Source organism: Acipenser ruthenus, chromosome 41, assembly GCF_902713425.1.
Source record: "Acipenser ruthenus chromosome 41, fAciRut3.2 maternal haplotype, whole genome shotgun sequence".
NCBI lineage: Eukaryota > Metazoa > Chordata > Actinopteri > Acipenseriformes > Acipenseridae > Acipenser > Acipenser ruthenus.
The window spans coordinates 3,682,306-3,697,169 of NC_081229.1; the positions used below are offsets into that span (position 1 = coordinate 3,682,306).

At 39.4% G+C, this 14,864-nt stretch overlaps 1 protein-coding gene across 1 annotated transcript; it reads right to left on the reverse strand.

Moving 5' to 3' along the window:
• Positions 1-1,219: 1,219 nt before the first annotated feature.
• Positions 1,220-6,956, reverse strand: LOC117964856 (POU domain, class 5, transcription factor 3-like). The gene is made up of 5 exons (XM_059010838.1): positions 4,977-6,956; positions 4,125-4,236; positions 3,009-3,139; positions 1,874-2,035; positions 1,220-1,617 (listed from the first exon to the last, which is right to left on the reverse strand). The coding sequence occupies exons 1-5, from the start codon at positions 5,571-5,573 to the stop codon at positions 1,369-1,371; spliced, it is 1,251 nt and encodes a 416-aa protein (XP_058866821.1). The 5' UTR covers positions 5,574-6,956; the 3' UTR covers positions 1,220-1,368.
• Between the last annotated feature and the right edge of the window lie 7,908 nt (positions 6,957-14,864).

Sequence of the window (14,864 nt, forward strand, 5' to 3'; positions counted from 1 at the left end):
CAGGGGAAAAAACATGCAACCAGAGTCTCACACATAGTATATATTTACTATTACATTTTCCAGAACTGTCCACTTAAAAAATAAGGCTGCACATTTATGGCTGGTTTCACAGACCCTGATTAGCGCTAATCTTGGACAACCTAATGCTGTCTTTGGCAGGGTAGTCCAAGGCTAGTGTAAGTTTTAAACATCTAAATTCTTATTGGCACAGATGTATAACAAAGAGTTATGGGCAGTTTTTTCCCACAAGTCCTGGCTATCTACATTGAGGAATGCTGAATCTCATTAAAGAGAAGACTGTCCTGAAGGATTGAGAAGTTGAAACTAATGTTTGGAAGTGCAGCCAATTAACCCCCCCCCCCAGACTTCTACACACTATGACATTTAGAAAGTGAAAATAAAAGGTTTTAAAAATATATATTGTTCTTTTTTCAAAATATGCATGCATTGCCTTTGACATCATTGAAAAACAGTATATTCAGGGTGTCAGTACTAATAGGCACCAGTGTATTATATGAAATGAGTACAATTTGAGACAAATCACCAGTAAATGTATAATATATGTATATAAACCTGCTGTACCTTTTGTGCTGGTCATTTAAAAATGCATTAGCAGGTCAGTTGAATGGTATGAGGAAATCCCATGAGACGGTGCTCAGAGAAACTTAATACTATATTTTAATAGAGTTGATATTTAGACATCAATAATTCAACAACAGGGAATCCGAAACACAGATATATTTCAAACGTACTCATGGGCAGTTGTATTGATGTACACGATTACTGAGGGAGGGTAACTGACTGGGGTAAAAAAGTGGGGAGCAACCTGGTTTTAAAGTTTTTATTCTTAGCGAACTAAAGTCAAAATCGTCAAATGTTTTGGCCAAAATGCTTATGAAGTTTGCTTGTAGTTTTACCTCAGAGTTTGTATTTGAGCATTTGAACTTAAAGATACATATTTCAAAACTGAACCCACAGCATTATTTAGGTAAGAAATTATAAAACATGGCAGCAATGAGTAAGACTTCAAATAAAAGATCAGCAATTAAGGATTTGCAAGAGTTGTTGTGCTAACTTTTTTTAAGCCTTGGTGAGTATACTTTCAAGTAACCTTGCAACATAATAAATGAAAATATTTTTTTATTATTATTTACAAAAACACTCTCTTTCCAAAAAGCCCTAACTTTTTTCTTTTGTCTTTTTTCAGGCAATCCTTCCAGCCACCTCTCTACACAGTCTCACCATCCTCCAAAAAGCACGATGAGGCATTGTCCTTCTTGCCATCCCATGATGCTTTGGGAGTGCGTCCGCCCATTGACATCTCTCGAGTCTACATGTTTAAAATGTTATTTTGTTACACCCCAGAATTCAGCTGGAGTGCATTGGTCGCCCCATTGAGGAGGATACTGATTGGGGGAAAGCCTCACCTTCATGGAACTGGGGGACATAGAGAGTGCTAGCGAAGGCTGAGCCGTAGCCCTGAGGCATCATGGGATTGTGGAGGGCCATGGTGGGGATACTACTGTACTGCACAGTACCGCTGTCGTATTCCTCAATCCCAGGGAAGGCGTTTCGTTTTCCTTTTTGTCTTCGATTGCAGAACCAAACACGCACCACCTTTAGAGGAGAAGACAGCTTGTTAGTTAGTATTTTGCATATACAATGTTTTGCAAAAATGTGTGCATATTTTTTGTGTGTCCCTTGTACCTTTTAAAGGGTTAAAATAAAAGCTTTGAAAATGCAAATGTCACTAGGACTAGTACTTTTATTTCAGTCAATTACAGCATTCACTTCAGCAATTTTTTGGTTTGCAATTTGAGCTTGTATAAGACATGAGACTAAGTACTGTTAGTTTCAGAGGTAGGGCACTTACATCCTTCTCCAGATTGAGGTCGTCTGCGATCTGTGCTATCTCCGGTGCGGAGGGCTTGGGACACTTGCCGAAATACGACTCCAGCGTCCCCTTCACGTTGTTCTCGATGCTCGTCCTCTTTCGTTTGCGAGCCTGGATAGCAGCCTGCTCCAGATTACACAACTGTAGAGAGAGAGAGAGAGAGAGACTATCAGGATTCGAGGCCTGCTTGCACTAACCACTTTCAGCACATTTGAGCGTTTTTTTTCTTTCAAAAATTTAGTGTGTCCAATTAAAATTTTTCCCTCGATTTTCTCCCAATTTGGAATGCTCAATCGTTTTTCCCCTCACCGCAGCAATTCCCTCAGTGATCAGGATACCCGAAGGTTCAGTGGGCGTCCTCCGATCCCATGACCAAGCCAGCTTTCTTTTTTTCCCAGGAACTTGAGCGCAGAAGTCAGCGAGCTACCAACCTCTGGAGGACAAAGGCCAGCCCTGCAGGTATCTGCTCTGAGCTCACTGGACACCTGGCCAGCATGGTTCTCTGCAGAGCGATGAGTCTTTTTAACCTCCCTAACCCATGGAAGAGCCAGAGCCAAAGTGACACTCCCTTTGGAGTCCCCAACGAAGACCGGGCCTACTTCACACAGCCAGAAACCTTAGCAGTCTGTAGCATTTGTGAATCTATAGTCAGCATACGGTGGCACTAATCTATCAAGAACAGTCAAGTCCCCACTGTAGCTTCCCTTGTATTACCATTCACTCTTGGTTTAGTATACAGCTATGGCCAAAAGTGTTTGCATCACCTAGAATTTTAGGATTGAGACATAATTAAAACCAAAAAAAAAAACCAATATGAACATAATTTAGATATTTTATTTAACATCATGCAAGTAACGAAACTACAAAATGATATCACAAGTGTGTCCTGGAAGCCATGATAATAGTACAGTATTTCACGTTAGATTTAGAACAGTTTTTTGTTAAGTATATTGAAAACTACAAAAATTCCATAGGTTAAAATAACATTATTCAGCAGATTTCGTTTGACTTTATGAAGCACAATGAGTTAATTCTATAGGGTGATGCTAAACTTTGGCCCATAGTTCCTGGCCCATGGAGTACACTGTAGAGCCTGTAGTTGAGAGCAGCTCACCTCCTGAAGGTTCTCGTTGGTGTCCACCTCTCTCAGCCAGCGCTCCAGCAGCGGCCTCAGTTTGCACATGTTCTTGAAGCTCAGCTGCAGAGCCTCAAACCTGCAGATAGTTGTCTGGCTGAACATCTTTCCTGAAACAAACATCTCAAAGTCATTCACTTGGAATTGCCCACTTAGTGTAATACAGAACCATTGTATCACCCATTGCCTCTGTCTGCCATACTCAATGCAAATTGCAACCAGCACCCCTCTAATCTCCATGGATCTTTAGGGAGGGTCAGTCTGGAGAATAGAAGGCCCACTCGTTTTTTTGTGTTTAGTTTACTTCTGGAAATGCTCCAAGTTACCGTACGTCTCTGTTAGAGACAAATAACTACCTATGCACTAAGATTAATTTCAAAATCCCTGAATTGAGATCTAATATGGGCTAACATGCCTTTGTATATCAGGCATCTCATCTTTGAAATTCCTTGCCTTCGAACATATAAACAGCCCCTGCACAATACCTTTCTAAATCACTCAGAAATATTTATTTTCAATCTAACCAGGGTTGTGAATCCTGTAAATACCGACTATGACCAGAATTGTGTGTGAATTGCTTTTTATGGTTTTATTTTGCATTACTGAGTTGTTGTTTTTTTGTCCAGTTTGTTTCTCTTTGCCATTGATTTTATAATGTTATTTTTTTTTTGCCTTCTAATTCCAGGACCTCCTCAAACAGCTCTGGCAAAAGTTTTGCACCATCCTATAGAATTACCTGATTTTGCTTCCTAAAGTCAAATGAAACCTGCTGAATAATGTAATGTTAACATATTGAATTACATACCGCTTTGCAGTTTTCCCTTATACTTCCTCAATCCTTTGTCTCAATCCTAAAATTCTAGATGACGCAAATCTTTTGGCTGTAGGTGTACAGCTCAAGGATTCTATACAGCTTAAATAAATACATCTGAAAAATGTTGAATTTGTCTGCAGCGACGAGTCTAGTTAACATTCTGTGGTACCATTCTATCAATAGCAGCCTCACCCTATAAGGTGCCCCCAAGTACAGAACCATTGCATTTCCATTATAATCTGTCTGCGTTGCCACTGAAGGTCTTTGGGAAGGGTTCTTACCATAAAGCACCCCTAGAGCCAGCCCCACATCAGCTTGTGTGAATCCCAGTGTTATTCTCTTGTGCTTCAGCTCTTTGGCAAACTGCTCCAGATCTGCTGCACTGGGGGTTTCCTGGGACGCAAAGACAAGAAATACATTGAAACTTCCCATTACCACCAGTACGCGATTGTAATAGTGTAATTTGCATATCCTGATTGCCCATAATCCTATAGCCACTGCTTTTTCTCACCTTAACTGGACAGCTACTTTTATATATATATATATATATATATATATATATATATATATATATATATATATATATATATATATATATATATATATCTATCTTGTGTATATATATATATATATATATATATATATATATGTATAACTGCAGTGTACAAAAAAATGAGATTTTTGGATGTACACAAAAGGTTTAAATGATTCAGCTGTGTAGAAATAAAATTAAACACAGTGCACGAAACTTCTTATATTACAAGTTTACTTTAAACAAGTTTACTGTGCTGTGTTTACTTTTCTTTCTACACAGTTGAAGAAGGGCTTTTGTTCGAAACATCTTGAAATAAATACTTTTTTTTAAAACCTTCTGTGTACATTCAGAAAAAAAAGAAAACATATACTTAGCTATAGGTATAAAGCAGTGAAACAGTAGAATAAAACCACCTGCCACCCAATATAAAACAAAAGCTTTGAAACCCATCAGAAATTGCAACAGAAATAAAAAAAAAGCATTGCGGCTTTATTTGGAAATAAATAATTGATAAAGCATACTCAAAATCACAAGAGACCTATACACAGCCCTGCACCGTAACAGTAAGAAAAAAAAGAACCATGACTTCTCAACTGACCTCATCTCCACTATCGCTGGAAGTCCCCTTTCCATCTTCACTCTCTGGGCTGCAGCTGGCTGGGGGGCTCTCACTGCTTCCATCGAGGGGGCTAAGTGGTCCCCCAAGCTGCCCTTGAGCTCCCAAGTTGCCCAAGTGCCCTCCACCATTCCCAGCTAGAGTCCGAGTTGACACTGGACTGCTGCAGGAAAGCATTCCCCCCGCTGCTGAGGTGGGGACTGGAGGAAGCAAGCAAGAGTTCCAAGGATGGCAGAGGAAACTTTCCTTCTCTGCTTTCACCCCCTCGCCACCTTTGAAAGAATCGTAAACACCTGTGCCCACTCCGTGCGGCATCGCCATTCCACTGTGGGCCCAGGCTTCAGCCCCAGGGAAAGTGTACCAGGCCTTGGGTAGTCCATTAGCCCCTATGCGGGCATTGGTAACAGAGTGATCTTCAGGGACCATCTGACCGTAATCTGCTCCTTTATAGGTATATCCTTGAGCTGAAGTGAAAGCGTCCGGAAAATACTGGGGTCCAGTTTCCTGGCTGAGGTACAGTCCATCGGCAGGAAGGTGGAAAGATCTTCCAATATCTTGTCCACCTAGCCGTCCTGTCATGGTTTTAGATGTGTTTTCAGACTGGAGAAGTTATTTTGCTGGTCTTAGACAAGGCAACTAAAATACACACCATGCACACTTGGAATTCATTCATCTGCACCTTCCTCTCGCTCACCTCCTAAATGCTCCTATGTAAATGTCCCTCCCTTGATTGGCTGCTAATAGGACGAAGAGGCGGACCCCTCAATGATCTCCCCAATCACAGGCACTGATCATCCTCTGGATGATTCCCTTGTTAGGAGACTTCAAAGTCAAGATCAATCAGGCTGTGGAGCACTGCAGGGAGGGGAGCTCGCCTCTACCTTACAATCTTCTAATCTTTTGACCACCCCCACCTGCCCACAGCCATGGGCATGCTAATTGGCCCACTCCCCAACCCCCTGCTCCTCTGTGTCCATCCAGCCATCACACAATAGAATCCCAGGCTGCTTCTTGTGGAATCCTGCTGGTCTGGTTTCCATTGTCCAGAGGCTAAACGACTGTCTTTTCTAGCTCCAAAGTTCAAAGACATTGTGCTTCAACAGAAACCTTGCTGACCCCTTTGGTCAGTGGTGCCAGCAGTTACCCCCGCTCACTGTTTGGTTGTGATATACTGTAAAGTGGCACCAAAAAACATTCAGGCAGTTATCGAAAGTTTCAATACCCATATTTTGATATATTATACAGAGGCACCAAAACGTAATTAGAGAGTATCCACGGTTTCACAAAAAGTCACCTTCCTTCTGCATTACTGCCTCTTGTAACAGGAATACATTGTACAGTCTTTGACCATTTCATCCACACGGTTTCCCTCAGAAAGGTTTTCCATAGTAAAATCAAAGTGTAATAAAGCATAGCGAAAGCATAATCAAGCATAGGCAAGTGGTGTGACGAGCAGAGAGGCATGGTAAACCATGGTAAATGCACAGTATACACAGAATAAGCATGGGGAAACTGTAAATTACTGTGAAAAATTACTGTAGTAAACTTTTATAAGGGTTTTTGCTCAATATATGCATGTATGTATGTATGTGTGTGTAAGTATGTGTATAAAAGATATATGTAAAATAATGCACACATATATATGCTCAAAGAGACGACTTGCCAGCGTTTTGGTGTGTTTAACATACCTTTGTCAAGGGAAAGTGTGTTTGAAAACAAACACTGGAGGGATTTATAGGCTTTTGATGCCATGGTAACCACACATTTATTTCTCTTTAAATCTAATGTCTTTGTGATGTCATTCACTATATAGCTAATGATGTAACGATCTGCTGGTCCTTTCTATTTAAACCATCAGGCATCGTAGTATCTAGTCTATTTATCAATTTATTTTATTTTATTCTATACTGATTTTTTTAAAACCACAGTCTGTTCCTTGTAAAGTGCTGAACTATTGGTTCATTTTCTTTTTTATTTCTTATATTTGATAGGTGGTTCTGTATTCTTTATATAATGATGTACCTCTCTCTCCTACATATTTTATTTAATTACATTTTATGCAAAATATACCATACACAAGGTTGCTGTCCTTGCATGATGGATTTTTTTAAGACTGAATAATAATTTTCTTTCTTTGCGATTTCACTTTTATCAAATGAAAATAAAATAACTTTTTTTGGATGTACACAAAAGGTTTAAATGATTAAAAAATATATATTTCAGGATGTTTCTGGCGTTTTGTGTGTAAGTATTATTAGTGTTTTTGTCTGGATGATATGTGGAGCCACAGTATAATATATAAAACGAAAGCTTTTCAAACACAGGAATTCAATGAGTATATTTTGGTATCGCTGTACTGGATTTCAGTGCACTGTTCAGAGCCATCTCAGAGCCATTAAGCCCAGCCTCAGACTCCTCTCTGCTGTCCCAGCCCCTCAATGGCTCTCCCGGAGAGCATTTCCTGAAGGCTGTTCTCTCCCTCGTCTGGAACAATGGGCTCCAGTGACACCTCTCTCCCAGGCAGGGACACCCATTTGCAGCTCGTCAGCCCTTTGTCCTCTTCAGAGGGGCTGTGAATCAACGGGGGAGCTCAGGATGGGACTCAGCACAGGCAAAGAGGAGCCATTGCAGTCTTATGTGGATGTGGGAAAGGTAAGCCTGCAGCCTCCCACAGTCATGAGGTAGAACTGGAAGAGAATAAGTCAAGTAGACAAAAGTTTTGGCTAGTGCCTTTTTTAGTTTACCTCTACAGTGTACAGCTAGAGCCAAATGTTTTGCATCACCTGGAATTTTAGGATTGAAACATAATTTTAAAAAGATATATATATATATATATATATATATATATATATATATATATATATATATACAATTTAGATTTTTTATTTAACATCATGTAATCAAAGAAACTACAAAATGATATTGCAAAAGTCTACCAGAAGCCATAATAGTAGAACAGTGTTTCATGTTAGATTTTGGAATGTTAAATTTTTCAGTATTTGTCAGTCTTTCATTACAAAGCGGTATGTCATTTAATATGTTAACATAACATTATTCAGCAGGTTTCATTCGACTTTAAGAAGCACAATTAGTTCATTATATAGAAGTTGTTTAAAATGCCTAATTAAAGCACAAAGTGGTTTTCACACCTGAGTGCCTATTGCTTCTATATCACTGATCACTGGCCGAAAATTGAAATTCTCACACCCAGAGGTTTTCATGCAGGTAGGTCTATAAAGGATGTCAATGACAAATCTTGAGGTGTTCTAATGAATGTGCTCACTACTATATATATATATATATATATATATATATATATATATATATATATATATATATATATATATATACAGAGTGAATGAGAGTTGACCTCAATCCTGACCTAAACCTCCCCTGCCTGCTCTTCAGTCCTACATCGTTCCCAAGCACAGACTGCCATGTGTGCCGAATGGTGTGGTTTGAAACGAGAATTACACTAACGGTCCACTTGGTGTTTAATTGAGATCCCACAAACTCATTTCACGTGTGACCTAAAACCGGATTTGAACTTCCTGAGGTTACTGCACCACCCTTTCCAAATGTTCTTCAATGGCAATTTCATAGTGACCCTACAGTGGCAATATAACAGTTAACTAATACTAAGGTAGCATAACTTTAACAGTGTACTGCTATTGGTGGAATGGTACAACAGTGTGTGCAGGGGTGTGTGGTGGGGGAGGCATATGTTGTCATAGCAAAGGTATCGCAGTTGATGGTGTGAACCAATATGCATTGGCAATCTATTGAAATACCATGGCACTGTACGTACCAAACACACGGTTCACTATATCAGGCTCACCATTTTGAAGTTGCCATTCCTGGTAATGCTGTGACTGGTTTTACTAGTTAGGTTTCCTTCAGGATAATACACTGGGGATTATAATGGAGCCGACATGTATATCCCCCTACATGTTAGATCAGGCGATAACTATTCCAAGAAAAACTGTGAAAAGGCTGTCTGTGCTTCATCAGTGTAATAACAAGCTGCCAAGCGCTTGCCCTGGATTGATACCTGCCTGACGAGATGCAGTTCTCAGAGGTGTCAGTGAATGGTTTAACCTGGAGGAGATAATCCTCTAACACCTTTTCAAAACGAGTTTAACTTTCATTTACATGCATCGCTGTGCAATTGGGTGACTTGGTACTCTTCCAAGGATCCAATACATAGTTAGATATCTATGATAGAAAGCTTTCACATGAACGTTGGTTAGTACAATTCAGGATGTTATTATTTTACACAGAACTTGGTTGATTTGTAATTCATAAAAGGATTTGCTGCTTAGTTTTGCTGGAGAGTTCCAATGAGTCACTGCAGACCACCCAAGTGACCCCCATTTCGCCATCCAGACCCACAAATTGACATTCAAACCCCCAGACCTTCGACAGTCATTATACAACCTTGCAAAATAAAACTTGGATCACTGAGTGATTTTAATGTCAATTTGCGGTTCTGACCTGGTGAAATGCGGGTGGTCTGGGATATAGCATGAGTCGGAGGGGATATGTGCAGAAGAACATTCTGAACCATTTACTTGAGCTGTTTCTTTAGAAGTAAAAGTAGACAGGCAAGTCTCTGATCTGTTGTCTAAGGAGACAAGGGGAAGCCAGTTGTGAGGAGGCAATCATCCTCTATTGTCGTCCTGAATGAATTTTAATTGACTTTGAACTGCCTGCTAAGCCTCTTTTTAACCTGAAAACATGATCTCATTCATGGGACTGTGCCCCACCGTCATGCTCAGTTTCCACTGAAATGGAAGTCCTTTTAATCTACCTCATTGTTCTAAAAGGGAAACAGAATGCTTGGTTATATAGGCAGAAGTGTAGAGTACAAATCAAAGGAGTTGATGATGATGTTACCAGTGAGACCATACTTACAATACTGTGTTCAGTTCCCACAGCTTCCCACACAGGGAAAATGAGATCATTAACTACTTCAGGGTCTGGATGCAGGTTAATTTTGTTCAATTAAATAAATTCAAACAATTCAGAACAGGGTTGGAGTGAAAGGACCAATTTTGGCCACCCCTCCTCTACAGCCACAGATGATGACAAGGATGACAGAAAGCAAATTGCCATCTAATCAGATGGTTTTGCCACCTACAAAGTATATAGGTAGCAACAAAGAAAACAGCTACATTAAAAGCAGAAACTAATGCTACATTCAAATGATGCAAGGAAGCAATTACAGCCCTACTGGAGCCAGCATTACACTTCAGCCATCAACACCAGACAGAAGGATATCTACATCATCATATGGAAGGAAACGCAGATGGATGGAGACACATATGGATCACATTAGTTTACTGTGAAGCTGCGTCTTAGTTGGTGCTTATCTTGGCGAGAGCTGAGTTCAAATCAGCATGAAGATTTAACATCTACTCTTGTGTAATGGAAATCATAAATCGGGTATGGCTTTGAAGCTCAATTTTCACCGGTTTCTCTTGTAATATTTTACAGTAAACACCTACCAAGTTGCTTAATTTTAATACTGCATGGGGCTGTAGAGTATATCATGTTAAACACACAAGTGTTTCTGCTAATGCCTTCGTCAGTGTCCAGGGACCCCAAATACTGCTTTGTGTAAGGGTGAATGTTCTGCTTTATTCATCTGTCCCAATGCTGGTGTGGAGGAGTGCAAGTGTTTAAAAAACATCTAGTTGATGAGTTATTAAAAGTGAGTTGTTTAAAGCCACTATCTTTGGTTGTGATTTCGCCACACTGCAGAAGTGCCTGTACTCGGTTGAGACATCACTTAAACAAAGCACAGGTTGGCTGCAGGAAGTTTCTTAGCTCAGTAGAGGGCGCTCTTCCCTCTGGCATCTGAATGCTGTCCGTATATCATGAGTGACAAAATTTTAACAAATTTGTCACCCATAAGCTTTTACAATACATTTTTGCTGATTCAGAATGGAATGTCCTTTGTTATATGTATTCCACTTTTAGAGCTAAACAAAGCAATTTTAATGCAATAAGAGGGAACATTGTGAATCAGCAAAAATGTCCTGTGAAAGCTTATGTATTTTAGGGTGTGAAAATGTCAGACCACTTTGTGCTTTAATTAGGCATCTTAAGCAACTTCTGAAAAGTTTCATGCTTTTTACCATTTGCGGCTGTGTGTTCCTTTTCTCTTACTATTAAACACATTGCATGTGTGGTCTATTAAAGTCAGCAGTACAATTCGACAATTGCCTATTATGACAATTGACCAAGGTGGTCAGTTCCAGTGGTTTGATTTCATATGCACAACAAATCAAAACAACAGAAGCAATGGGGTGTTCTGATGAATTTGCACATGACTGTAGTGCACAGCTATACATCCACACTTTTCCTTTCCTGCATTCCAGAACAGGGAAGTTTTGATGTTGCCTTCAAAGACACGCACAAGACAAGAAGAAGGGCTTTCGTTTGTCTTCCACGTGGCTTTGGCAAGGGAATCTCTTGTTCCACTCTTGATTCCACTTTGCACAACAGTAGCACAGTCCACATGCAGGCCTGCTGTTGGTTCCCTCTTTGGTCTTGTGCTGAGTCCCATCCTGAGCTCCCCCATTCATTCACAGCCCCTCTGAAGAGGACAAAGGGCTGACGAGCTGCAAATGGGTGTTCCTGCCTGGGAGAGAGGTGTCACTGGAACCCATTGTTCCAGACAAGGGAGAGAACAGCCTTCAGGAAATGCTCTCCGGGAGAGCCATTGAGGGGCTGGGACAGCAGAGAGGAGTCTGAGGCTGGGCTTAATGGCTCTGAGATGGCTCTGAACAGTGCACTGAAATCCAGTACAGCGATACCAAAATATACTCAGTTTGAAAGGTTTTATATATTATACAGTGGCTCCAAATGTCATTCAGATAGTTGCTGTATATTTCAATAGCCATATAATTCAGTTAGCAATTGGGGGAAAAAAATAATAATTCCCAGTAAAGTAAACTTGAATAAAAATACAATTTTAATAAAATAATAATGGAATGTAACACATGGCCTAATGGCTCTGAAAGGGGGTCTATACAGTACACTGAGGAATCTCACAACAGTATTTAACCCATTACTTCAGATATAGCCGTTTGTCCAGTTGCTAGTTTTCAAACTTGGGGGTATGACCCCTTCAAGTTAAATTCAAATAACAATTGTAATGTATTCATTTAACCAGGTTAGAACCCTTGAGATATACATCTCGTTTGCAAGGGGGTCCTGACAAGGGAAGGTGGCAAGAATTGACATTATATAAAATCAATGGCAAAAATAGACAAGTCATTCAAACAGGACAAAAACACTTAAAACAATCATAAAAACAGTAATATAAAATACAAAAAATTAAATAATTCCCTGGATCCCTGGGTCTAAAAATGTGGATGCAAAACGATGTCCCTTATGTGTCAAATGTGTATTAAAATGAAATGTTCTTTAAAATAAGAGTTTATTGAACCTATATATTCGTCTTCATTTATTTATGGGACTGTAGGCAATTCAAAGTATGGGGGTTTATCTGTTCAACCTTTCTGTTTGTCACATTTAAATTTGACACACAGTAGTATTCAAAGGCTTGGAAACAAATGATTTAGAGCAAAACTAGAGCATTGCTTACTAAATATCCTGGTATTTCTGAATAAATAATTGTCTCCTCTTTAAGAAGATGCAAAATATTTTAATGAGCAAGACATCTCACAAGTAGAATGCTAAATGTTATCCTTTTTCTAGGGACAGGGGTCAGGACCTTTTTTTTCATCTGAGGCCCACCTGTTCAGCCGCATTAGGCACTAGTCCACTATTAGCCCTTGTGACAAAGTGGCTGAGTGGCAATAGGTGCAGGAGTGAAAGAAGCAGACAGAGATCATTGTAATCTGGTTTGGAAATGTTCTCAGGTCTGGCGATGAAACAATAATTCCCTGGCAATACACACCAATGTGTACAGCACAGGGAAAATAACACGAGAAAAGACAGTTCCAAATAATCAACAATATCTGCCCCACAATAATACAAACACGGTCACCAGTCAAGTTTATATTTGTGACAATGGTGAAGTGCTGTCCGGTTTAGTGCTGGCACTTGGCGACAGCTCCGGATCTGTGTTAGCTGTCTGGTAACGTACAAGACAAGACGAGACAATTACAAGACAGACAAACAAAACACTCACGGTACTTTTCTACGTGCAACGGGGTCTCTCACAGTCCTTCTTAGTTTATTTACACAAACCAAAGCAAAGGACTAGATTGCAATTCTCTATCCCCTTTTATGCTATCACGCATGACCCCTTGGTAAACGAGTGCAGCTGTCTCTACAATCTGCAGCTGCTACGTCATTTCCCTTCCTGGTCAATATGTTCCTGTAACGGAGTCTCGCCTTCTTCCAGACTGATCGACTTCCCAGCCCTGGGAAAGAACTGTCAGGCCAGCCCATCCAAAGAACTCTACTTTCACTGCTTAGCGCCTTCACAGGCCGGGAGGGAGGTTTACATCCAAGCTTTATTATATTTCTGTCATAGCCCTTCTTAAGAAAAATGACAAATTAAAACATTTTTTAAACCTACATTTAAATTGTTCTTTTTTATTTTAATTGTATATTTTCTTCATTTATTGTTGCTTTTTTATAGCTAGAAAAAAATACACAGAATGATTTTGGCCACAGTTTGAGAACCCCTGTATTCGTACCCTAGTGGCAAGGCAGTGACCCTGCACATGTATATCTGTATATACTGTGTGTGTGTAATTGTTAATATTTGTCTTTTAAAAACAGGGATTGTTTTATATTGAATCTCTGCAAGGTTTCTGGGTTCCCCTCCAACAGATATACAAGCCAACTATGTGACAATGCTTTGTATTTTGTAAAATGGTTTTGTTTTTCATTTGTTTAATAAAAGTGTGCAGTAAACACTTTTTGAACTGCAATCTGTCTCCTGCTACTGCTAGCCTGGACCGCAACTCTACCCTTCCACAACACTCAACCCTTAATGGAGAACAATTGGGACGGGGTATTTATTGACTATCTTAGCCCACTCAGATCCCCTTTCTGTTTTTAAATAATAAATCAGGAATCAAAAATCATTTTATACAAACAGGTCAGAGAAAGGTTAGAACTACTCTAAAAGCAGAGTACTACCAGTAACGAGTCGAGAGCTTCCTTCTAGATAAGCTGCAGGTTAGGTTTTAATTCTCAATTGCAACAAACACTATGTAGCTGTCTTCTGCCCCCTAGAGGATTGTAAAACAATGTACAGTATTACAGTTTTTCTCAAGTGCTAAAGCAAATTTCCTGAAATGATTAGCTCAATTCTCTAAACCACAAACAACAAAACGGACACCTCATTTGCTAAAACATTTCTCTGGTTAACAGCCAAAATGCAAAATTCTAAAATTCACTTTATGCAGATCCATCACTTGAATACAAGTTTCATAAGTGTCTTGTTTTCAAAACACATACCTGTATAACTGCATACTGTTGCTCACAGTTAATGCTTATTACTTCTAATAGACATTCAACAATGTATAATCTATATGTCGCTCATGCATAAAGGTTGATGTTGCAAATTGTGCTGAAAGAGTGAGCGTGGGCGGTGGACGTAAACACATTAGGCTTTGCAAGATCTATGAATACATTTAACATGTCTGCCTCACTTTGCAATTGTAATTAATGTTTTGCAAATTGTCACTGTTTTGAGAATTGTGCTAATAGTATCAGTAACTGCTTTAGCGATTGAAAAAAACTGTAAGCTAGTTCAGTGATTCTTTAGACTAAGATCTGTACTAACTTGCTACTTATATGTATAGAACGAACCATTTGATGTGTATTTTCAGCATATTAAATAAAGCAGTTATTTTTTTATTTATTAAGTATTGAGTTAAA

What these genes read in the sequence shown, in the direction of transcription:
- LOC117964856 (XM_059010838.1), bottom strand. Translation starts at nt 5,573, where the DNA reads ATGACAGGACGGCTAGGTGGACAAGATATTGGAAGATCTTTCCACCTT. An exon ending in GGCTCTAGGGGTGCTTTATG is followed by an intron (nt 3,140 to 4,124) that starts GTAAGAACCCTT and finishes TGTTTGTTTCAG; the next exon opens with GAAAGATGTTCAGCCAGACA. An exon ending in CCAACGAGAACCTTCAGGAG is followed by an intron (nt 2,036 to 3,008) that starts GTGAGCTGCTCT and finishes CTCTCTCTACAG; the next exon opens with TTGTGTAATCTGGAGCAGGC.